This window comes from Lissotriton helveticus, chromosome 3_1 (assembly GCF_964261635.1).
Source record: "Lissotriton helveticus chromosome 3_1, aLisHel1.1, whole genome shotgun sequence".
Taxonomy (NCBI): domain Eukaryota; kingdom Metazoa; phylum Chordata; class Amphibia; order Caudata; family Salamandridae; genus Lissotriton; species Lissotriton helveticus.
The window spans coordinates 1770628215-1770655043 of NC_136061.1; the positions used below are offsets into that span (position 1 = coordinate 1770628215).

General features: G+C 43.4%; 1 protein-coding gene across 1 annotated transcript in view; it reads left to right on the forward strand.

The window, feature by feature from the left end:
- LOC144823781 (interferon alpha-inducible protein 27, mitochondrial-like) overlaps positions 1-26595 on the forward strand; it is a 64810-nt gene extending 38215 nt beyond the window's left edge. The window contains exons 5-6 of the mRNA XM_078682608.1: positions 8440-8565; positions 26223-26595. Coding sequence (XP_078538734.1) covers positions 8440-8555 — 116 coding nt within the window. The 3' untranslated portion in view covers positions 8556-8565; positions 26223-26595. The remainder of the gene's footprint in view (positions 1-8439; positions 8566-26222) is intronic.
- The last annotated feature ends 234 nt before the right edge of the window (positions 26596-26829 follow it).

A 26829-nucleotide genomic window follows, 5' to 3' on the forward strand; every position in this document is an offset into this window, starting at 1 on the left:
CGCTGCGTCACAAAAATTGACGCATCAGTGGCGCAAGGGGCTTGTTATTAAGCCCTCTGGTTAAGAGATTATTGTGGTACTTATCAAAGGCTGGGTAAAGAGAGTCATCATACCACTGCAGCAGGTGAAGTGACCCGAATAGAATACTCCGGGTTTGTGAATACGGAGCTGTAGTTCCCTGAACTGACACCACAGAAGGTGCAGGGTGAGTTCTGCACAACTGGAAAGTCCTTCAAGAGTTGAAAAACTCAGATTGCCGGCGCGAAAAAAAAGCTTTACCCATTCTGTTGGCTCATAATGACCCTCAAGCAATCACATCGCAAGGACTTACAGAAGTTATGAATGGTGCTAGTTATGATGAACAGCATATACTCTCATCATCATTAAGAGCCACAACTGGTTATGATGGTGCTGCATTCCTAAAACCACCTCTTCCTTTGAATACAGCGAAGTAAAAAATATTGGCGCAAGATGGACTGCCAGGATTCAAATGTTTGAAGATTTCATTCATGCAATGGAAGAAGTTGATAACAAGAAGATAATCAAATACCTGAACAATATTGCAGGTAAAGGAGTAAAGGAAATATTGACGAAAATGCCACAAGTAGAAGTTTCTTGCCCTCAAATCAAAGAGGCACTCAATTTCAAGTTCAATCTATTGCTAAATGTTGACTACGAAAGATATATTTTCAAACAAGAAAAACAAAAAGTTGATGAAGCGATGGACACATTTGTAGAAAGACTTGAAATGCTTATCACACATTGCTGATTCAATGAGTTTAATGACTACCAGAGCTGCGGAAAGTGCCAAAAAACAAGCATGGCATGTTGATACTAAAAAACGTTATTGCACATCAATCCTGGAAACAGCACAATCGACCTCTCACACGTGACAACGAATATCAAATGTTCAAAAATATGAAAGATGAACTGCCCACTACTCAAGAAGGTATTGTCTTATGAGGTTTGAGAATTGGCATACCGCTTTATGAGCACACTTAAAAAGACCAGCCAGCGAGCTACACAGGAGAAGCTTGATCTGAAGCCCAATCTCCATGTTGCTCTTCCAGCTTACTAGTCGACTCCTCATTCCACATCGGTGAATGTCCTGCCACCCTGATGTGTGGAAGAGCCATGACAACCAAGTTACCACAATGAACCAACAGAAGATCTACAACAGATGGCACACTTCATCAAACAGATTTGTGCCATAAGCAAAAGAGGAAAGTATATGCCAACAAGCATCGATGTGCCATGAACACTACTTTAAATTATTTCTTTTTTATGAGTTTTCTATAGCTCAAACTAGACCTGAAGATATCATGTATTAGAGTGCTGTACATGACCACCAGTTTTGTTACAGATGGACACATTCATTTTTTAGGTCTCGACTATTTCTATCCCGCAGGGATAGATAGGCGAGAATATAGTAGGCAGTTCAAAAACTCTACCAAACTTGAGGATCGCGTACAGTACAGGTGAGCTATGCACGTGCACGCCATCGTGAGCCACGTCACACCACCATTTGTTTGTGCCTCGCATCAGACTTCAAAGGCTGCCGCTCCCCCGCCCCCGCATCAGACTTCAAAGGAATGCGCTCCCGCTCCGCTCCCCTGCCCCCGCCACAGCAATGCGAGAGCTTGTTTATTTCGTCACCTCTTTTGCCCTCTTGTTACCTCCCCCCACCCCTCTCTCTCGTTACTCCGTATTTATTTTTAAAGTAGCCTCTGCACCTGCAGCATGAATAAACTCTCATCTCCAACATGTAAATTGTGCGGCGTTGCAAAGTGGCCTCACAAAGTCACTTCTGTCTGACCGGGCTTTTTGGGATCTGTGTTCTAGTAGTTCTCCTTTCCCTTGTCGCGCCTCCACATCCCAGTAGAGTGACGCTGGATTAAAAAACAACACCTAATAAAAACCGAGTAGGAAGCCACAACTAACGGGGCCAATCCTTGCCATTAATGTTACCTATCAAAGGACGAGACTTCAACACCTTCAATAGCCAAAGAGAACGCCGATGATGCTGCCACATTTAGCTCTACCAACATATAACAGCCATCAGTCCTTCCTCTGTCTCTTTGACACCCACAAAGGGAATTTTTCTCCGGAAATTCTCCACATGCGCTACCTTCTATTTCCTTACCATGTAATAATTGTTCCCGCCTCACTATATATTTCCATGCTTGCAGAAAGCTACTAGTTACATCGAGTTACTCTAGTGCATAATATTGTATGAAGTTTCAGAGTTACTAAAGTGGGTGCATAGTTACACATTTGGCCATATAGGATTTCTTCGGTCAGAAACATTTTGCGTTGAGAGCTGATCCGTGCCAAAGAAGAACCACAGTTCCTGCCGCATTTGCAATGGACTAAATTACTTCGATGGGCGTGTATGGTATGAAACCAGAAGCAAGAGGCTTATGAATGACAAGCGCGATCAAGTGTTTGCTTCGCATACTCGGTGTTTCTTGTACATTCTTTGAAATAAATATGCGCGCGCTCCTGAGCTGGCAGGGACCCAGTAATGCTCTCCATGTTTTCGGCTGACATTGGTATCTTCCAGCACATTACTGGCCAGAGTCCTAACCAGTGTGGTGACAGCTTTAACGATAAGGCCTCACTGTTTACGTGCAGTGGGCCAACTCCTTTTGGGACATTTATCAGCTGACTGGTATTTTTTAACGCAGTCCTGGGACACGTTTCAACTGTCTGTCAGCCCGGTGAGAGTCCCCCTTAACACAAGATGGCGCTGGTCTTATTTTCAGTTCCACGGAATTACAGAAGGGACTAAACAAATCTGCCCAGTTTTTTGGGACATAAAAGGCACATAGAGTGTTAGGGATGTACATTAAGTGTGCGATCTGTTGTTTTATAAAAGTGCTCTTGCTTTCTGTCCTTCCTTTCCAGCGAGGACCACATTCTTGGTACTGCATTCTTGCTGAGGCCTGCCAGGACTCTTCTATTATCATTGTGCAATAAAATACTACTGAGAATTGGTGGCAAAGTCTCAGGATGACAAAGCAGTCCTGCACTAGTGCTACCCGATTCTAGTGAATGTTTATGTCCATACATTTCGTTCCGCAATTCGTCTCAGCTTAAAATATCAAATTAATAAATACAGCAAAGGGACGGATCTTGTGTTTGGTCCAGACCTCTTCTATAAGGGCCTCAAATCACCAGTGGATTTCTTCAGTCTTGCAGTTGCATTTGATTGTACGACTGCCCAGAGCCATTGTGCAGCCCGAGGAGCGATCGCAAATGATTGAATAATTCCCAGAAATCATTGTTAGGTGTGGTACTAGCCATCGCCGTTTGATTTCACTAAATAATCCATATAATATACTTACAGCAAGCCATCTTCAATTATTGGCCTGCTGTTCTGTCAGTCACCTTTATCATAACAAAACAATCACTGATATAGCCAAAAGGAAAGCAGCCAATAACAGACCAAGTTGCTTTGCCAATGCTTGTTTGCTGTCTATCTGGGTCCTCGTAAATGATTCGTGCAGGCTTTGATGTTTGCCTTGAGCTCCCCTTGTTAAGGGGATTCAAGCTAAACTCTCACTGATGAAGTCCAGTGAAACAGAAATGCATCTTGGGCTTCCTGTGTTCTGATTCAGGAGGAACATGTAGTAGCTGTTCTGCTAGACTGCTCCCCTTGGTGTGGGGCCAGAGTGGTTTGCAAATGATTGCTCCTCTTCTCTAATGCTACAGACCAACAAAAAATGACTGCATAGAATACCACCTAGGGGAATCTCTAGTGGTTTAAAATCGATTCCATTATTGTTAGGCTTTATGTTTTGGTTACATCTGTCAAGTGACCTAAGTGTCATGGGTACATACAAACATGGGTCAGATCCAATCATTACAAAATGTGTTGCTATTGCACCGGTTCAATGAGGATGTTGCTTAGCAGTTTGGGCACAGGATACCCTGGTTGTTATTGTTCCCTAGTGGTATAGATGAGCTAAAACCATGGAATGGAATGCATACCTGAGGAATTCTCTTTGGATAAGGTTGTTGATTCAGTTATTTCCATCCTTCGCTTGCATGAGTTGTCAGTCGGCTCAGTTTGTTGTATGGATTCAAGTTGCACTTCACTGATAAATACAAAGTTGACATATGTTGCCAACAAGGGCTTCAAATATCCCTTTCCGTACCATATTGTTAATTTATTTAGCCCTCCAAACACAGCCCCATTTAGTACTTAATGCATATAATACACTGTTGAGGCACACCCTTTCTGCAATCTCACTGACCAGAAACCTAAGCCGTCTCATTTTTTGTAGGCATCAATAATACAGATACTGCCAGAGACAGCTGCTCCGCTATGGTGAAGGAGTGTTGCCTCACAGCCTGCAGAGGCAAACGAAAAATAAAATTATCTTAATGCAGTTCATTTTATGTTTCATCCTGCTGCTGAGGCTTGGGGGGGCAGGGCTACAGCATTGCAGCACGGCAGGAGGCATGGTGGGCCCTGCTGTCAGCGCACAGGAGGGTTTGGCCAGCGGTCTCAGGCTGGTCAAACCATCATGCTCACTGACTTCTCTCCAACCCAGCTGTATTGCTAGGTGGAGCGATCAGCAGGCACGGGCCCAAGCTCCCCAGGGGAGGCGTAAGGGAGGCACAATGAGGAGAAATATCTTTATTTCTCCTCTTTTTTAGTTCTCGCCTGGCCTCAACGCATGCGCTGCTCTGGCGAGACATTTAGTGAGGGCTCAAAACATGCTACCATGGCCAGCCTGGCCAGCCTAGAGCTACAGTGCATGTGCACGGGCGCGCGCTTAGGAGCCGAGGCGCCAAATGGGAAAACCTTGTCATACTCATTAAGCGTCCAAGATCACTTTCGCCCGCGATCACTTTAGCAGCGCCCCTTTGATGTTCGCCTGCGATCAATTTTGCGGCGCCCCTTTGATGTTCTCGTTCAAAGAACATCAAACATCAAAGAACATGTTGTGTTAATGCTTTGCTGCTACCGGTTTGACTTACAACGTGCTTTCTCTTTCCACAAACTCGATGTTTGTGTTCCTTTATTTTGAGATGCTTTTAGTATTACTGTCACACACACAAACACAACCACACACACAAACACACACCACAACCACGCACACAACCAAAACCACATGCACAACCACACACACAACCACACACAACCACACATACAACCACAAACGCAACACACACAACCACAACGACACACAACCACACACACACAACCACACACACAACCACACACACAACCACACACACAACCACAACCACACACACACACAACCACAACCACACACACAACCACAACCACACATACAGCCACACATATATCCACACACACAACCACACACCACCAGCCATTAGTGCACAATTTCTACAGGCACACACACCACCAGCCATCAGTGCACACATCAATTGTTAACACATCCACAATTAACTATTGTAGCAATCGCAGTATGGCGCACTTTACTTTTACACACAAGGTGATGGACGGAATGTTGCACAATGGCAAAATATTCACCTCCAGTCACAGATCTGGGTTTAATCCATCGTTATTTTGCTCACCAAGCCACCCCAGTTCAGACATGGCCATATGCAAATCAGTCTTGACCCTGTGCCTCATGAGAATAGTCCAGCCCGAACTGCCAAGCCATGTCTTCCCTAGACCAGAATCAAACATCCTAGGACCGGTTTCTGGCTATCAGCCATCTTCAGCCAGGATAGCTTGACTCCAGTGGCTTAGTGAGCACGGGACCCACGTCTGGGCATACCCTTCCCACATAGGGTGAACAGCAAAACACACAACGCACTTTACTTTTAAACATATTCTTCTAAAGCGCAGCATGCCACCATTGCTACAAAAATAAATACAAATATTTTTGGCCTACAATTTATAGACTTTTGTTGCAATTGGTGTTGCAATATTTAACAATTCCAATAGCTCAAACTTAATTAATACGAGACCTATTGCATTGCAAATGCTTGTTTTGTTAGGCACGGGGAGATTAAATGATTTGATCAGAATCACAGGATGTTGGGCGTTGTTGCCGAGACTCGAACCTGGTTCCCCAGCTTCGAGGTCGACCACTTTAGCCGTAAGGGAGGTTATCGAGTACTGATGCGACAACAGAGAAAACACAAATCTGATGCTCCCTTTGACACTGAACAGTTGTGACTAGAAAAGGACACATGGTGGCTGCTCACTGTTCTGGAAAGTCCATTCCGAGAGATTCTTCACACTTCAGGCAGAAGCCTCATCATTCACCAGGACCTAATGTTAGAGATGAGACTGGTTCGATTGAGACTGTAGACAGCCCCCTGGCTGCATCAGTCCTTACATCACCAGTGCCGGTCATGGATGCTTCTCTTCTCTCTGTATGCTACAGGGTGCACAATGACTGCTGCAGGCCCACTAGTGGCTTTTAATTTAGAGGCCCTGGGCACAGGTAGTGCCACTTTACTAGGGACATACAAATAAATAAATATGCCAATTGGGTATAAAGCCAGTTCTAACATGTTTAAAGGAACCTTACCACTGGTAACAGTGGTGAGTGCTCAGAGTCCTCGAAGCCAACAAAAACAATTTCATAAAACAGGAGAGTGAAAGCTAAATGTTTGGGAATGACCAAATAGAAAGGTCATGTCCAATATGGCTTTGTTGTCAATCATATTTGCTTGCTTCTTATTCAATGTCTTGTCCACCCTCTTCTTCTTGTGTTTGTTCCGTTCATGGAACATAGCTTGTTATAATCCTTTTGATTGGCTGACTTGCAACCTTTCACTTCTCATAATTAGGGAACTTTACGTTTTTCTTGTCCATTCATTACTCCATGAGATTTCTCTTGTGTACTGCTTTCTCCCTGCAAATACCTGCTTTTCGCACTGCGTTACTCTCCACCCCTCTGAACTTGTCTGTAAAAGCACAGCAACAGGGAGAATTTTGCAGGGCTATAACTGAACAGTAGACTATGTTTTATCTCCTGTATTCCACATATTGAATGAAAGTACAAGCTTTGGCACACAAAGGCTTTTATGACGCTCTGGGAACACATTTAGCCGGCGTCTCAGGCCAAATGTGTGCTTAACATGATACTTCTGAAGACCTATATATCCGCTCCCTGGACTACTGCAGATAACAAAATGTCTGAACCCTCTGGAAAGTAAATTAGGCTATGACAAACATTTCCATATACATTCTACCATTCCTTAAACTTTTTTAATTGTGTTTAGTTTTCCCTGAGCGAAACGTTTTTGAAAAATAAACGTGTCATTTATAAACACTGTGAAGAAAATGGCGAAATGGCGGTGAGAACACTGACGGCTGCTCCCTCTCGAGTCGTTGGAAATGAGACCAGGCGTTGCGATGAGATCAACGACCAGGTGTGACACTAGATAGATGGTTGAGTTGACACTCACAAATTGCACTTAGAGCCCCCGGACTGATCATTTTGTTCAACTTAAATTTTTGACAGTTAAGAAATAGAGGCCTAAGTATCACTTTTTATTTACACACTTGTCACAGCACAGTGATTGTTATTTGATCCTGAAAAATGCCCCGAACTTCTTGTCGTTATGGCAGAAACATGTTGATCTATAGATAGGGTATACATCCATTACCCTTACATTCACTCGCACTTTTAACCACTGCCATTTAGGATGGAAGAATAAAGTTGGAACCCCTAAATAGGTTTTTAAACACACACTTTACATTTACTTTTGCACTCTGCCCCTCCTTACCATAACGAGTTGGTAGAACCAACAAGTGCTTTGCACTCCAGCTCCTTCCCTCTTTGGTGAAGCCGTAGCCCACACGGGGTACCTTGCGGTCCCCGTGTGTTGGAGAAACCCAATGATAAAGCATGTCACCCTCGGGTGAGTGAGGGTTTTCGTCCACAACTAGGTTGTGCCCCCATTTTCTTCACTCTTTTTTCTGCTTCTATGAATACAATTTGATGCTACCCTATATTTAGTGTGAGATTTATAAATTTGGAAGAGATATAGGATAGAGTAAGTCTATATTGTAGCGTTATTCTTCCTGTAGCCCTCTTGTGTGAGATATATTTATAAACACTGAACATATTGAACTCATTGACCAGTTTGAGAAACCATAAGGTATTGTTTGCTTTTTCTTCAGTATTTTGTAATTTACAAACATTGGTAAAGCCAATAACATTGACGCTCACATTATAAAGGAGAAACCTATTGGCTTTGTCAATGCTTGCTCTAGAAGGACACCTGGTTTGGATGAATTCTAGAACAAATTTGTATGTACTGTGACAAACAGCTGTTTTTACAACAGTGCAGTTCACCCCCCACCATTTGTGGTAGTGCCTGTTACTTCGGTTCCCTATGACGCCACCTCTTCTGCCAACATGAGTCACTTGACTTCTTTCTATCCAGTTCCACTTTGTGCTTCTTACTTTGATGGGAGAATCCTTTCCTTTTCAGGAGCAACGACTGGAGTGTCCTACGTCAGTGGTGCTGTTGGCGGGGTTGTTGGATATGTGTACGGAAAGTTCACATGCGAGTCAGTCAAGAAGGAGGAAAACTGTTGTCAATCTTAATCTTCGAAAGGTAATTGTGCTGTGGGGCCATTGCAAAGACTTCACTAGGCAGGTTGCAGGTAATTTCTTCCTTTATTGAGAGCAAACAGGTAACTTCTCCTGTAACTACCACCAACTGCCTCCCACTCACCCCGCATATTAAAACTTGTGGCATCCTGTTACCTAGGAGTCGGTAACCAGGATACCACCTCTTCCTTCTTTACACAACAATTACAACACTTTACTTAATACTAAGCACAATAGGACTATTGCACTACAAGATCCAACAATAAGAGGTAAAACATCCAACTTGTAGATTTGCATTTAACCATGGCTAAATAGAAATACAATGCTCTATGTGTACCCAAAAGGGTTCAATAAAAGAAACAACTTAGAAACAGATAAAAGGTCTTCCAAAGTGGTGTTCTATACATAACAATCACAATACACTTGTTTAAATCTCTGAGGTCAATGCATAGGTACAGATGGCCATCCTATTGCCATACGACAACCAAGGGAGCCAACCCTTCTGCACACTCTACCAGTTCTATTATGCCTTTACTCTCCAATGCATCCAACTCCGCCATTACTACTTCAAGCACACCAAAGGGGATGTTCCTAGCCTTGTGACACACCGGTACCACCCCTTCCTTTAATACTATTTTGTGGACAAACCTACACATCTTCCCTACCTTGCCCAAAAAAACATTGGGAAACTGCTCCTTAACCTCTTTCATCATAGATTCCTCATGCTCACCAAGTAACATTACCTGGTCTCTCCTATTTGGATCTAGAGTAATTCCTAAGGCTACTTGACCAATCCACCCTAACACAGATGGTCCTTTTTCTGCCTCATATAATTTCCCTGAAGCGGATCTGTCTTTGAACCAAATTTTTCTTTCACAAACCCAACCATGGAAATCTCCCTGGTAAATGTGACTGGGTGTACATCTGCTGGTCTCAGGCACTTGTCTAGCACCCTCACAAACTTATCCTCCAACACAGAATGTTGTATTATTGTATAAGAAGAACCAGGGTCTGGATAAATCTGTATCTCTACTCCCCCAATGGTTATGTCACATAGAGGTTTCCTCTTTGATTTGGGGCACACATCCATAACTACCTCATCATGGCAAACCGCATCATCAATGCACAAAACCCCTTCAGTCAGCGATTCAATATCACCCTTCTCTTCATCCTCATTATCTACCACGCACTTCACATATTTCTTGTTCCCTTTGTTCAACTTCCTCCTGCAAACCTTGGCAAAATGGACCATGATCTCACAGAAGGCGCATTTAGATGTAATTGCAGGGCAACACCTATCTCCGGCTACATGGCCCTTATTCTCATACCTAAAACATGGAGGATGCTTGATCTCCATCTCTGATTTTTTATTCATCCCTTTCCATGCAGGGTCTTTGTAATTGCGTTCTCACTTTTCTCCCGTTCTTCCTTAGAACAAGACTCTTTAATCACTACTTCTCCCTCCCCTCAATATTGTTCTTTAAAATCTTTAGCGCATCTTTTGAACATTTCTGCCTTCTTTAAAATCGCTCCAATTTAATTCAGTAGAGACTCCCCACACACCCACAATTTGTCTTATATCCCTACATTATTAGAATGCATTATGAGTTGATCCCTTATAAGATTATCATACAGAGACCCACATTTGCAAGTTATAGAGTTTCTTTAACACGGCCACATAATCTTTCACCAATCCAGCTTTCAATTGCTTCCTTTGTCAGTGGCAATGCAAACTGTTGGATGATAATTAATATCTAAATCCTTTAATGCTTCCAAAAACATGTACATTCTACGTGGGCCTAGTCTTTTTTTCCATCTTATAATAAACATGCAACCCTTCTGGCCCCAGACTGTGTAGAATAATCTTTTTCTTCCTGGAAGGTGTGAACTCCTCCTCATTTTCCACCTCGAGTGCAGATACATAATTCAAAAAGCGATCCTTCCAGTCAGGCCATTTTAAAAAGGGATCACCTGGACGAGGAAGAAATGGCAGGGGAGCTGTGAGCCCAAAGCTTTGTGAACTCGTTGAGAAAGGAAAGAAAAACAAATTACGTTTCGCCCAAAGTGATGACCAAATGTGATTTTCTCGATAACCTTGGGTATCAGCAGTGTGTGTACCTCCAAATGTTCCACATATGTAAAGTTATGCAGAAGAAAACACAGGGAGTGCAGTTACAGCCAGGGTGTGCGCATCGCTGAAGTTCACACTTGTACCACAACAGTGCGCACGCACCTGAATTTTCAAGCAGCTGTGGTGTGTGCGTCACCGAACTGCACGTGACGCTACCTGCAAATAGCAAAACGTTGCATCGGAAAATGCGGCTAGTGTTACACACTGCTTAAGAGAGGCGGGATAACAGGAGGTTTCCCTAGTGACCGGTGATTGGATGCTGGTGTTCAGTGGGGCATTTGGAAGCGAAGTGTCTGCTGGAAAGAACGCTGACAAGGTGGTTGGTGCCTTAGCTTTGTCGCAGGAGTATTCATGGGGAGGCAATGCCTGCAAAGTGTCATGGTAAGGAAGGGACAGGACAGTGACTACAAGTTAGCCAACAAGCTGGGCTTAAGCACCCCAGCTCCATCCTGAGTCACTGGCTAGTGTTCCCCTTGGGGGTCTTAACCCTTCACCCCTCAGTAGATGCTACCTGGGTTGGGTTGATAAAGCCGAGTTAATGGAAAACCATGTTGAGTCACCACATTAAGGCCCCAAACCCAGCAGATAGGTCTAGACACCAGTCTGGGTGTATCCTGGTGTGAAGACGACATTAGTAGTAATAGAATGATAGCATCCATCACCATTCATTTTTTGACAGATGGGAACGCCCCCCGGAAGTGACGTAGGAGCCGGAAGTCCCGCCCCGGAAGTCCGGGGCTGGAAGTCCCTCCCCGGAAGTCCAGGGCCAGAAGTCCATGGCCGGAAGTCCATGGCCGGAAGTCCAGGGACGGAAGTCCAGGGACGGAAGTCCAGCCACTGAGGGTCGGCCCCTGAAGGGCAGCCCCTAAGGGGTCCAGGTATAGTGTGAGTACCCTGCACACTGGAATTAATGGCTGTGCAGGTGTGCCATAGTTGTAGAGTGATGGTGTGGGGATGCCTAGGGCTAGCTGCAAGGCAGGCAGTAGGTCCTGCTAGGTGTGTTTAGGGTTGTGGGATGGATGAGCAGAGACTTACGTGTGGGTGCCATGTTGGTTGGGCAAGGCGGGACATGTCTGGGCATGCAGGGACATGTCTGGGCATTTTCAGCCGGTAGCTGCGACTGCAGGCTGGTGTCAGCGAGGTCCATCTGTGAAATGGGAGCCCTAGAGTGTTGCTGGGTCTTTTTGGAGGTAGGCCAGCCCCCTAGGAGGCGTGGCTGATGCCTAGGGAGCTCCTGAATGGTGGTCTCTGATGTAGGGGCGTAGCCATAGCAGGCCAAGGGCAGGAATTCCATTGGCCCCAGAAGCGGCGGGAAGCTAGACTGTTGGTTTGCTGGGGCAGTAATTTTGCCGCCTAATTTTTAAAAGTCTGGACTGTGAAATGCCAGTAGTTATGAAAATAAAAAATCAATGAAGACAAGTGTTGTGCAATTATGGCTTCTTTCTACGTGGGACTAATGTGTTAGGGATGATAATCATGGACAGTATGTAAACCAGCAGCTGGGGGCAGTGTAACATGCCTGGGCACTGCTTTGTAACATGGGGAATTGTGCTGCAGCAAGCCTAGACATGTAGTTTTCCAATGCAATATTTTGCACAGCCTATCTGTACATTCTCTGGTGTAAAATGATGCCAGTTATGAAAAGAAAAATAAAGAAAATAAAAAATCAATGAAGACAAGTGTTATGCAAATGTGGCTTCTTTCTCAGAGGGAGTAATGTGTTAGGGGTGATAAACAGGGGCCAGTATGTAAGACAGCTGGGGGCTGTGTAACAGCCCCGTGCATGATTCTTTAACAGGTTAATGTGTTGTCACAAACGTAGACGGTAAGGTTGGTGGTGCAAAATCATACACAGCCAAAGTTGAAAGTCTCTGATGTAAAGGACACTAATTATGAAAAGAAAAAATAAATAAAGTCCTGTGTTATGCAACTGAGGCTTTAGCTCGACGTGTGAGTGTGGAGACATGGCTGAGAAACATGACATTCTTATGCAGCAGGCGTTAGAGTTCAGCAACATGCACAGGCATATTTTTGTTACGGTAAAATATGCTGCCACAGCCCAGAAAGGGTTGGCTGGTGCAAGTTCCACAAAAGGCGGCAAACCAACCAGTCATGGAGATGTAACAGGGCGAAAAAAAATGCTGCTGCAGTCCAGAAAGAGCGGGATGAACCAGAGTTTAATAAGAGCTGCAAAACTAAAATGTAAGTTTGCTGGTGTAACATTTTCAGCGCCTAATTTTAAACCGCCTAAAAGACTGCTAAGACACGAAGAGGCTTCTACGTGGGAGTCAGCTGTCAGGGACTGATAAGAACGACCGTCTTGTGAAAGAGTGGCGCGAAATGTGCACATGGGGCTCTTAGGCGGGGACAGTGCATACGAGGGGCAGTGAAAGTATGACATTTTAAAGGCGCTCTTAAACATCTAGGAGTGTGCAGAGGAAAAATTGAAATAGGGACGTAACTACACTTGCACTCTGAAATTTGTTGGAGCACCTAATTATATCTTTGCGAGTAAACAGGCTTTGGCAGAAGACTACAGAGTTAACATGGCGCAGAGGGGAAACAGCCACGCTGATGAAGCACACGTTATACTTAATGTAAGTAGCTATGGATTTTGTTTTTATTCTATAAGGCAGTTCTGGTATTTGTTAAAAACTTTAGACAAGGAATAACTGTAAAATAAGCATGCATATAGGTATTATTGTAGTACTATGTCATAGAGACCTAACAGCTTTAAGAGGGTAAAAATTACAAAATAAAACAATGCCTTTTATACACATACTTTTATATGTTGGTGGTCTCCGGCGTCTGCTGTATTACAAGGGGCCAGTTGTGGTAGGTGCACTGGTTGCTGCTCTGCGCACTTGTTCTACCCCAGACACTACATTTTATTGACTGATTGTTTCTCCTGCTTTATCTTCTGGGAGCACACTCCTCAGCATACTGATACCCAATCTTTACTTAACACAGCTAGCATTCCAGTACTTGTAGTGCTGGCTATTCTCAGTCTCATACTGCTTAAGGGCAGTACAGTAATATTATTGGGAAATCGACAATGACAATACTTCCTATCAACATTCTATGCATGTTTGCATTCATTTGAGAAGACTACTGATGTTTTCAGGGTGAGTGGGCCATGATGCTGTTAGTCTAGTACATTTGTATTTACAGAAGCCAGGATACAAAGTGCACATCCGAGGGCTCAGACAACACCATTGCATTTAACAATTACAGACATGGCATTACATTCCTCATCACCCTGCCATTGCATCCCCTTATTTGGCACCTCTGATAGCCTCCTCGTGATTTTCTTCTGTTCAATCCATTGCAGTATTGACAACACTTGTTTATTGTAGTTTTACTGCTTTGAGTCCATGTCTCATGGATACACAGGTTATGCTCTCTTGATCTCAGTTGCAAAAATTGTACTCTGTCGACCATTCTTTGCAGTGGTTAATTTGTAAAAAATAAGTGCAGGGGCGCTTGTCAGGAGGCAGCTTGCACCAGCCCATTTCTACTTTTAGCACCGCCTAAAACAGAACCAACTACTAACCACGAAAGTGGGGAGAGGATGTGGCGTAATGGCCAGAGTTGCTGACTTCGGCACAGGGGAACCAGGTTTGAGCCACGGCATCGGCTCAACATCCTGCGATTCCGGACAAATCACTTAATATCCCTAGGCATAAGTGAATCTGTCCTTAACTGGTGCTAATGAAAAGCACTGGTGTTGATGATTAAGCGCCGACTGAGCACTGGAAAACAACGGCTCAAATTAAGCACTGATTCTTCTGCTTCTTTGTGCTAGAGCTAAAACATATATGAACCTGTCTATCTGTGGAAGCTATTCCTAAATGAAAGTGCCTTGAAGTACAGGTACTGAGGCAGGAGGACAGATCCATACTCCCATACACAGAGTATACTCCTTGTGTTGTACATTCCCAAAGGTGCCATCCAGTGTAGATAGAAAAACACGAAACTCTTTTTGTGCACACCTATATCACTCACAATTACCAACAACTGGCGCACCCCGGGTGTTGGAACTAGGGGTGCAGCAGGTGCTACAGCACCCCCAGACCTGGAAGGAGTTAAGAAAGGTGATGGAAAACAGTGAAGCCTTTCAATCTGTGAAATTTTCAAACAGCATTAGCTGTGTGCTCAAAAGCAGTGAAAGATCAACGGAAATTAAGGAGAGCCCAGAGAACAAAGGTATGCCACTCTTTTGAGAGGGTGATATCAGATTACAAGAACGAGGCACATGAAAGGTACTAGTGCAACCAATAGCTCCTTTTTAAAGTTTTGCCAACATCGCAAATAAGAATCATTTGAGTCTTTTAATTGGGAAATGTGGAGACAGACATGTGTTAAAGTATGGTGCGAAAACAAACCAATCCACAAATTATTTTACCCTTGCGTGCATGCATGGCTAAAACCACTCTGATTTATTAATGGTCTCTTCTAACTAACTCAATTCTTTAATATTTTTTTTTTTTAAATAAATTGACACAATGTATTCACATGTTTCATAATATCGCACCATAATGCAAACTGAACCACATTTTCACTAAAAAGGTCTCCGACTATCATTCACCCTCTTTCATCCCTTCAGCTCCCCACTTAATACTTTTTGTTATGCTCATTTGATACACTTGCTTGTTCAGTAACAGCAGGATGCTCTTAGAACACCTACAGTTTTAGCGTGCTGAAGCCCCTGGCCAGCAATCTGAATCAGAAAAGTGTTCTAGCATCACTGATGGCTTTTCAGAGCTCATGTGACATTGTTCACCAGATGACCCCTTTCAAGTTCCCTGGGAAGCAGATCCTACGTTGGTTTATGGCGTAGAGCACTACTGCGGATGAGTCTAGACCTTCCATATTCTAGATGACAGAAGATTTTTGTTTTCCAAATCCTCGTGCAATTAAAAGTGTCTCAGACCAAGGTAGACATCCCTCCATCACCATAACGACCTTTAAAATCTACATACTTAGTGTGTCAAAATAGGACTTTCTATGGTGTATTGAGCCGAAGAAGAAAATGGACTTTGATATCCAGAAAGCGAGGAAGTAAACCTGATACTGTGTTAGTAGCAACCGTGTAAATAGGAAATAACTCTTTGTTATGTTATGGTAGGTGTTTTTATTTAGCCACCCTACACTGTTTACATGGTCTGTTAACACCCTTAAGTGTTATGGCAGTTTGCTCTCCAACAGAAGGTTCATTTATTGGGGAAATCAGACTTGTGTATTCCTGATTTGTTGTCAGTGTGTTTGTGGGGGCTTTGCTCAATTTGCACTGTGGTGGTGCGTCTGTATCCCTGAGCCTCGAGTTTATTGTTTGTCTATTTGTGGATGTAAACAAGCAGATGCCTCTGGGTGAGGGCTGTGTGGTTTGCATTATATTTTTATATAATACTACAGCTCTGTTTGGCCCAGCAGTGTGAGGTTTTGCTGGAAGAGTTTTGCCATAATAGACAGATGGTTTATACTAGATGTTGAACACCCTCATTTTCTGTGTAAGACTTGTGTCTTGCTGTAACTTGTGTAAAGAAGCAGGTTGGTATGGTTTAGACTGATGTGTTGTTGCAGTGGGGGGTGTAGGTTGGTGTGGGGAGTCATGTGTGGTTTTGGCTATTGTACTACAATGAATTGTATAGTAATTACATTGCAATTTAGTGTGCTAAGGTAAGGTATGGTGTTATGAAGCATTTGGTGATGTGGTACACAGACCTTTAAGGTGAGATGTAATGATATGGTATGCCAAAGTCTGAGTAAGTGTGGCATGGTGTGGTATTGAGTGTGTTGAGAGTGGTGTGGTACTGAGAGATGTGGTGTTGAAAATTGGTGACGTGACATGATGGCATATGTTAGTGTATGAGCTGTAGTGAGGTAGACTGAAGTGGAGTGGTGCAATATGAGATTGTCTTGTGTGGTATGTTGGTGTACGCAGGTGCGGTGTGGTGATATGTACTGAGTGTACTTTGTTGTTGTATAGTTCTGCTGTGCTGTGATGTACAATGTAATTGCTCTTATATGGATAGTTGTGGTATTGAAGGGCACGTTTACTGCATGGTGTGGTGTAGTCTGATGTGGAACCATAGGGAACTATGGGAGGGGTTGATAGAGGGGTGGGGTGCAATATGATAGCCTGTGATGTGGCGTGGTATAAAGTGTAGGATGTTGTAATCTGGTATAAGTATACTTGTATCCGGTGGTGCAATGTGTAGGATGTTGCATTTTGGTGTGGTGCATTTTGGTGTGGTGTACAATAGTGTGGTGTTAGATTTTGTGGTGCTATGTGGCTTATATGGTATGGTGAACAGAGAGGTGTGTTGCGGTACAGTAGGGTGGGTTGTATACCATAGAATGTATGGTCCTGTGTGGAGGTATTAAGTCAAGGAGGATGCTGTGAGGGGCGGTAGCGTGACGGGAAGAATTTTGCCATAATAGATAGATGGTTTATACTAGATGTTGAACAACCTCATTTTCTGTGTCTGACTTGTGTCTTGCTGTAACTTGTGTAAAGAAGCCGGTTGGTATGGTTTAGACTGAGGTGGTGTTGCAGTGGGCGGTGTAGGGTTTTGTGGGGAGTCAAGTGTGGTTTTGGCTATTGTACTATATTGGGTTGTATAGTAATTACATTGCAATTTAGTGTAGTAAGGTGAGGTATGGTGTTATGTGGCATTTGGTGATGTGGTACACAGACCTTTAGGGTGAGACGTAATGATATGGTGTGCCAAAGTCTGAGAAAGTGTGGTATGGTGTGGTATTGTGTGTGCTGAGAGTGGTGTGGTACTGAGAGATGTGGCGTTGAAAATTGATGATGTGACATGATGGAATATGTTGGTGTATGATATAATGTGCTGTAGTGAGGTAGACTCAAGTGGAGTGGTGCAATATGAGATTGTCTTGTGTGGTATGATGGTGTGTTCTGTGGTGCGGTGTGGTGATATGTACTAAGTGAACTTTGTTGTTGTATAGTTCTGCTGTGCTGTGATGTGCAATGTAATTGCTCTTATATGGGTAGTTGTGGTATTGAATGGCTTGTATACTGCATGATGTGGTGTAGTCTGATGTGGAACCATAGGGAACTATGGGAGGGGTTGATGGGTGCAGAGCAATATGATAGCATGTGATGTGGCTTGGTATAAAGTGTGGGATGTTGTAATCTGGTATAACTATACTTGTATCCGGTGGTGCAATGTGTTGGATGTTGCATTTTGGTGTGGTGTAGATTGGTGTGATGTACATTAGTGTGGTGTTAGATTTTGTGTTGCTATGTGGCATATGTGGTATGGTGAACAAGGAGGGGTGTTGTGGTCCAGTAGGGTGTGTTGTGTTGTACACTATAGAATGTATGGTGCTGTATGGAGTTATGAACTCAACAAGGGTGCTGTGAGGTGTGGCAAAGTGATGGGAAGAGTGTTGCCATAATAGATAGATGGTTCATACTAGATGTTGAACACCCTCATTTTCTGTGTCAGATTTGTGTCTTGTTGTAACTTATGTAAAGAAGCAGGTTGGTATGGTTTAGACTGATGTGGTGTTGCAGTGGGTGGTATAGGGTGGTGTGTGGAGTCAAGTGTGATCTTGGCTATTGTACTACATAGGGTTGTATAGTTATTATATTGTAATTTAGTGTGGTGCGGTGAGGTATGGTGTTATGTGGCATTTGGTGATGTGGTACACAGACCTTTACGGTGAGACGTAATGATATGGTGTGCAAAAGTCTGAGAAAGTGTGGCATGGTGTGGTATTATGTGTGTTGAGAGCGGTATGGTACTGAGAGGTGTGGTCTTGAAAAGTGATGATGTGACATGATGGAATATGTTGGTACATGATATAATGTGCTGTAGTGAGATAGACTGAAGTGGAATAGTGCAATATGAGATTGTCTTGTGTGGCATGTTGGTGTGTTCGGTGGTGCGGTGTGGTGATATGTAATAAGTGAACTTTGTTGTTGTATAGTCCTGCTGTGCTGTAATGTTTCATATAATTGCTCTTATATGGATAGTTGTGGTATTAAATGGCATGTATGCTTCATGGTGTGGTGTAGACTGATGTGGAACCATAGGGAACTATGGGTGGGGTTGATGGGTGCGTGGTGTGCAATATGATAGCATGTAATGTGGCTTGGTATAAAGTGTGGGATGTTATAATCTTTTATAAGTATACTTGTATCCAATGGTGCAATGTGTAGGATGTTGCGATTTGGTGTTGTGTAGATTGGTGTGGTGTACATTAGTATGGTGTTAGGTTTTGTGTTGCTATGTGGCATATGTGGTATGGTGAACAGGGAGGTGTGTAGTGGCACAGTAGGGTGTGTTGTGTTGTATACCATAGAATGTATGGTCCTGTGTGAAGGTATGAAGTCAACGAGGGTTATGTGAGGTACGGCAACATGACGGGGTATATGGTTGTAGTGAGGGGTTGCAGTGTAGAGTTGTTGTGTGAGATGACGGATGGTGGCCTCAGTTAGGATTTCACCCTTGTTCCCCAGCATCTGGGTGCTATCCGGTAAGGTGAGAATTGATCTGGACTAACGTTTTGTGATGCGAGTTGCATTGTGCGGAACACATTATAGTGTGGTGTTAAGCTTACTGATTATATTGTGTGCCAGGTGTCATGATGATGTAGTATGGTATGGAATTGGCTGCGCTGGTGATGTTTTGTGGGAGGCAGTGATGCAGGTTGATATTGTATAGTCTGGAGGTGTTTTTGAGAGGGCTGTGGTGAATGCTGTTATCATGTAGCAGAACAACAAAAACCCCTTAACTTATTTTAGGATCCCGGAAAACATAGCAGTCTGAGTACAAGACCACGTTATACTTGAAACAGAGTTAATTAATTATATAATTACATTTACAATTAGTGTGTCACCCCTTCTACTCATGTTCAGGTAGTGGTAGAAGTGGGATTGAAGATGCTTCCGTTGTGGATCCACCAGTGTACCAAGTGGCAGTAGGTCAAAGACATTTTCAATAGCTCTTAAATAGTATTTTCAAAAGGCCCTACAAGAAAGCAAGCTTTTCAAATGGACTTCACGGCCAGACTGCTAGATATGCACAAAATGGCAGTGCAAAAAATATTGCCTTAGTTAGACTATCAGCTGCTAAACCCAAAGTACACCCTAAAGTACCATCTTCCATCTTACAAAAAAAGGTAAGAATGCAGACTTTGTATCCCTGAGCCTAAATTGCAATGTAATTACTATACAATTCATTGTAGTACAATAGCCAAAACCACACTTGACTCCCCACACCAACCTACACCCCCCACTGCAACAACACATCAGTCTAAACCATACCAACCTGCTTCTTTACACAAGTTACAGCAAGACACAAGTCTTACACAGAAAATGAGGGTGTTCAACATCTAGTATAAACCATCTGTCTATTATGGCAAAACTCTTCCAGCAAAACCTCACACTGCTGGGCCAAACAGAGCTGTAGTATTATATAAAAATATAATGCAAACCACACAGCCCTCACCCAGAGGCATCTGCTTGTTTACATCCACAAATAGACAAACAATAAACTCGAGGCTCAGGGATACAGACGCACCACCACAGTGCAAATTGAGCAAAGCCCCCACAAACACACTGACAACAAATCAGGAATACACAAGTCTGATTTCCCCAATAAATGAACCTTCTGTTGGAGAGCAAACTGCCATAACACTTAAGGGTGTTAACAGACCATGTAAACAGTGTAGGGTGGCTAAATAAAAACACCTACCATAACATAACAAAGAGTTATTTCCTATTTACACGGTTGCTACTAACACAGTATCAAGTTTACTTCCTCGCTTTCTGGATATCAAAGTCCATTTTCTTCTTCGGCTCAATACACCATAGAAAGTCCTATTTTGACACACTAAGTATGTAGATTTTAAAGGTCGTTATGGTGATGGAGGGATGTCTACCTTGGTCTGAGACACTTTTAATTGCACGAGGATTTGGAAAACAAAAATCTTCTGTCATCTAGAATATGGAAGGTCTAGACTCATCCGCAGTAGTGCTCTACGCCATAAACCAACGTAGGATCTGCTTCCCAGGGAACTTGAAAGGGGTCATCTGGTGAACAATGTCACATGAGCTCTGAAAAGCCATCAGTGATGCTAGAACACTTTTCTGATTCAGAATGCTGGCCAGGGGCTTCAGCACGCTAAAACTGTAGGTGTTCTAAGAGCATCCTGCTGATACTGAACAAGCAAGTGTATCAAATGAGCATAACAAAAAGTATTAAGTGGGGAGCTGAAGGGATGAAAGAGGGTGAATGATAGTCGGAGACCTTTTTTAGTGAAAATGTGGTTCAGTTTGCATTATGGTGCGATATTATGAAACATGTGAATACATTGTGTAAATTTATTTTAAAAAAAAATATTAAAGAAATGAGTTAGTTAGAAGAGACCATTAATAAATCAGAGTGGTTTAAGCCATGCATGCACGCAAAGGTAAAATAATTTGTGGATTGGTTTGTTTTCGCACCATACTTTAACACATGTCTGTCTCCACATTTCCCAATTAAAAGACTCAAATGATTCTTATTTGCGATGTTGGCAAAACTTTAAAAAGGGGCTATTGGTTACACTAGTACCTTTCATGTGCCTCGTTCTTGTAATCTGATATCACCCTCTCAAAAGAGTTGCATACCTTTGTTCTCTGGGCTCTCCTTAATTTCCGTTGATCTTTCACTGCTTTTGAGCACACAGCTAATGCTGTTTGAAAATTTCACAGATTGAAAGGCTTCACTGTTTTCCATCACCTTTCTTAACTCCTTCCAGGTCTGGGGGTGCTGTAGCACCTGCTGCACCCCTAGTTCCAACACCCGGGGGGCGCCAGTTGTTGGTAATTGTGAGTGATATAGGTGTGCACAAAAAGAGGTTCGTGTTTTTCTATCTACACTGGATGGCACCTTTGGGAATGTACAACACAAGGAGTATACTCTGTGTATGGGAGTATGGATCTGTCCTCCTGCCTCAGTACCTGTACTTCAAGGCACTTTCATTTAAGAATAGCTTCCACAGATAGACAGGTTCATATATGTTTTAGCTCTAGCACAAAGAAGCAGAAGAATCAGTGCTTAATTTGAGCCGTTGTTTTCCAGTGCTCAGCCGGCGCTTAATCATCAACACCAGTGCTTTTCATTAGCACCAGTTAAGGACAGATTCACTTATGCCTAGGGATATTAAGTGATTTGTCCGGAATCGCAGGATGTTGAGCCGATGCCGTGGCTCAAACCTGGTTCCCCTGTGCCGAAGTCAGCAACTCTGGCCATTACGCCACATCCTCTCCCCACTTTCGTGGTTAGTAGTTGGTTCTGTTTTAGGCGGTGCTAAAAGTAGAAATGGGCTGGTGCAAGCTGCCTCCTGACAAGCGCCCCAGCACTTATTTTTTACAAATTAGCCACTGCAAAGAATGGTCGACAGAGTACAATTTTTGCAACTGAGATCAAGAGAGCAAAACCTGTGTATCCATGAGACATGGACTCAAAGCAGTAAAACTACAATAAACAAGTGTTGTCAATACTGCAATGGATTGAACAGAAGAAAATCACGAGGAGGCTATCAGAGGTGCCAAATAAGGGGATGCAATGGCAGGGTGATGAGGAATGTAATGCCATGTCTGTAATTGTTAAATGCAATGGTGTTGTCTGAGCCCTCGGATGTGCACTTTGTATCCTGGCTTCTGTAAATACAAATGTACTAGACTAACAGCATCATGGCCCACTCACCCTGAAAACATCAGTAGTCTTCTCAAATGAATGCAAACATGCATAGAATGTTGATAGGAAGTATTGTCATTGTCGATTTCCCAATAACATTACTGTACTGCCCCTAAGCAGTATGAGACTGAGAATAGCCAGCACTACAAGTACTGGAATGCTAGCTGTGTTAAGTAAATATTGGGTATCAGTATGCTGAGGAGTGTGCTCCCAGAAGATAAAGCAGGAGAAACAATCAGTCAATAAAATGTAGTGTCTGGGGTAGAACAAGTGCGCAGAGCAGCTACCAGTGCACCTACCACAACTGGCCCCTTGTAATACAGCAGACGCCGGAGACCACCAACATATAAAAGTATGTGTATAAAAGGCATTGTTTTATTTTGTAATTTTTACCCTCTTAAAGCTGTTAGGTCTCTATGACATAGTACTACAATAATACCTATATGCATGCTTATTTTACAGGTATTCCTTGTCTAAAGTTTTTAACAAATACCAGAACTGCCTTATAGAATAAAAACAAAATCCATAGCTACTTACATTAAGTATAACGTGTGCTTCATCAGCGTGGCTGTTTCCCCTCTGCGCCATGTTAACTCTGTAGTCTTCTGCCAAAGCCTGTTTACTCGCAAAGATATAATTAGGTGCTCCAACAAATTTCAGAGTGCAAGTGTAGTTACGTCCCTATTTCAATTTTTCCTCTGCACACTCCTAGATGTAAAAGAGCGCCTTTAAAATGTCATACTTTCACTGCCCCTCGTATGCACTGTCCCCGCCTAAGAGCCCCATGTGCACATTTCGCGCCACTCTTTCACAAGACGGTCGTTCTTATCAGTCCCTGACAGCTGACTCCCACGTAGCAGCCTCTTCATGTCTTAGCAGTCTTTTAGGCGGTTTAAAATTAGGCGCTGAAAATGTTACACCAGCAAACTTACATTTTAGTTTTGCAGCTCTTATGAAACTCTGGTTCATCCCGCTCTTTCTGGACTGCAGCAGCATTTTTTTCGCCCTGTTACATCTCCATGACTGGTGGTTTGCCGCCTTTTGTGGACCTTGCACCAGCCAACCCTTTCTGGGCTGTGGCATATGCCTGTACATGTTGCTGAACTCTAACGCCTGCTGCATAAGAATGTCATATTTCTCAGCCATGTCTCCACACTCACACGTCGAGCTAAAGCCTCAGTTGCATAACACAGGACTTTATTTATTTTTTCTTTTCATAATTAGTGTCCTTTACATCAGAGACTTTCAACTTTGGCTGTGTATGATGTTGCACCACCAACCTTACCGTCTACGTTTGTGACAACACATTAACCTGTTAAAGAATCATGCACGGGGCTGTTACACAGCCCCCAGCTGTCTTACATACTGGCCCCTGTTTATCACCCCTAACACATTACTCCCTCTGAGAAAGAAGCCACATTTGCATAACACTTGTCTTCATTGATTTTTTATTTTCTTTATTTTCCTTTTCATAACTGGCATCATTTTACACCAGAGAATGTACAGATAGGCTGTGCAAAATATTGCATTGGAAAACTACATGTCTAGGCTTGCTGCAGCACAATTCCCCATATTACAAAGCAGTGCCCAGGCATGTTACACTGCCCACAGCTGCTGGTTTACATACTGTCCATGATTATCATCCCTAACACATTACTCCCACGTAGAAAGAAGCCATAATTGCACAACACTTGTCTTCATTGATTTTTTATTTTCATAACTACTGGCATTTCACAGTCCAGACTTTTAAAAATTAGGCGGCAAAATTACTGCCCCAGCAAACCAACAGTCTAGCTTCCCGCCGCTTCTGGGGCCAATGGAATTCCTGCCCTTGGCCTGCTATGGCTACGCCCCTACATCAGAGACCACCATTCAGGAACTCCCTAGGCATCAGCCACGCCTCCTAGGGGGCTGGCCTACCTCAAAAAAGACCCAGCAACACTCTAGGGCTCCCATTCCACAGATGGACCTCGCTGCTGCTCAAGCAACACCAGCCTGCAGTCGCAGCTACCGGCTGAAAATGCCCAGACATGTCCCTGCATGCCCAGACATGTCCCGCCTTGCCCAACCAACATGGCACCCACACGTAAGTCTCTGCTCATCCATCCCACAACCCTAAACACACCTAGCAGGACCTACTGCCTGCCTTGCAGCTAGCCCTAGGCATCCCCACACCATCACTCTACACCTATGGCACACCTGCACAGCCATTAATTCCAGTGTGCAGGGTACTCACACTACACCTGGACCCCTTAGGGGCTGCCCTTCAGGGGCCGACCCTCAGTGCCTGGACTTCGGTCCCTGGACTCCCGGCCATGGACTTCCGGCCATGGACTTCTGGCACTGGACTTCCGGGGAGGGACTTCCGGCCCCGGACTTCCGGGGCGGGACTTCCGGGGCGGGACTTCCGGCTCCTACGTCACTTCCGGGGGGCGTTCCCACCTGTCAAAAAATGAATGGTGATGGATGCTATCATTCTATTACTACTGACATTAATTCTGGGACTTATCTTAGCAAAGGAGTCGTGGCTGTCTATTTCAGCTCTGTACAAAACTACACAATGCATACATTCCTTAGTACGTGCCCTAATGAAGTGGTGAAAGAGGGGAAGTTGTCTTCAAAGACATGGTATCATCCAGCCGGCGGTGTTGCTGTTACTCTGATAGGATAAGGGCCACGAAGAAAGCCTCTAAGACTAGGACAGCTTGTGTCACCGTCACCGACTGTGAGTAGATCTCATGGAACAGGGAATTAGGACCTAATCCCACTCTCCGTAACGTCGCAGGTGAAGAAGCTGGTAGAGCCTCGTTTGCCTGCGAATCACCAAATAAGGGCTTATGCGTGTCTTAAAAAGGTTGGTTCTAGAAGGTCTAGGTGATCTCCATATCTGAAAACTATTTCTTGATTTGCCTTCTTTGGAGTGGTAAAGCAGCTTGCACACAGCATGTTGGTATGTGCTCGTTTGTAAACAACTGAAGCCTACTCCACACTGATCAAAAACTCTAGGTGGAAACAAAGGTCTACATAGATTGGAGCTCATGGGGCACTGCATGCAGCACACATCACCCTTTCATCCATTGCTCATATTTTGCTTTAGGCTTACCAGTCCTCATGTCCCCCAGATTGTCAGGGAACAACTCCCTATCCTGGGGATATCATTGGTCCCAGGAGGAACATGTGGCTGTAGAGATCCACCACACACCACATAATGTTACATTACGTTTTGTTGAAGAAATGAGATATGCGTACATCTGACGCTGTGCGATTAATATTAGTCCCCTGGGATACCACTTTAGATCGCTGTTGCACTATATAAATCTTAATTTTACACATTCAAAGAGCTAATTGAATATAGAATGTTTATATTTGATCTATCTCTGTTTTTGTGTGTAGGAAGGAAGGGCTATTTGACCCTACAACATGCATATACTCAGTCCTATTCACATAAAATATATTCAAATTGTTTTATTTAAACTGAATGACTATTTTTGGTAGCATTGCCAAATATTTGAGTTGTGTTGTCCAAGAAAGAAGGTAGGCACAGGTAGTTATTGACAGGCTCTGAGTCAGAGAGTCTGTGGCAAAAATGCGCAAGGACATATTGCATCTTGCAGGTGGGTTTTGAACCTGCTAAGGTTAATATCGTTGTAATGTCCAACGCCTTGAGACCCTCCCGGGTGAGTAGTGCGCTTTATAAACCCCCGATTGATTGATTGATATCATTATACATGAGGATTATACATTAGCTCACTTTGCTCTTAAAATACTATGTACTGGACGATTGTCCTCATTGACTCCGATCTTTTCTAGGTTGGCTGAGTAATCACAAGACAAACACTGGAGTCCTAATGCAAAACTCTCACTGAACAGACGTCACAGCAGGAAACAGCTGGACAATCGGTCACTGAAGCAAGGAACTCAGTTAATTCACAGCCTTGGAATTTCTTAACACAGGGCCTGCTTTGGAAGCATAGTGATATAAAAACATTTGTCTTCATCATAAGAACAATATTGTTAAGGAAATTCTGCTTGTACTTTCTCATCTGAATTTTACCCGTCCCCTAGAGATAGAAGGACTTCTCTTTACCACTGACTTTAATCAGGTCTATAGTCTTTAAGCTTAAGTCTGTCTTTAATTAATGTAAACCTTTTTTGGAATTTTGCAATAAATCATTACGAACAACAATTGACTCCATGTTTTCTGTTGCGAAGGAAACACACGTATAAAACCAATCAACAGAGAACCATTTATTGATACAAAACATGAAATGTCAGGTCAGCTTCCAATGGAGACCCCCATCATTGCAAATACTTTTCTGTATAGTACATCTTAAAACAGGCCTCAATTACGAGCCCCCTGCTGCTTTATGATCTCCACGCATACTCCTGTTTGCGCAGGTGCAATAAAGTCTACATC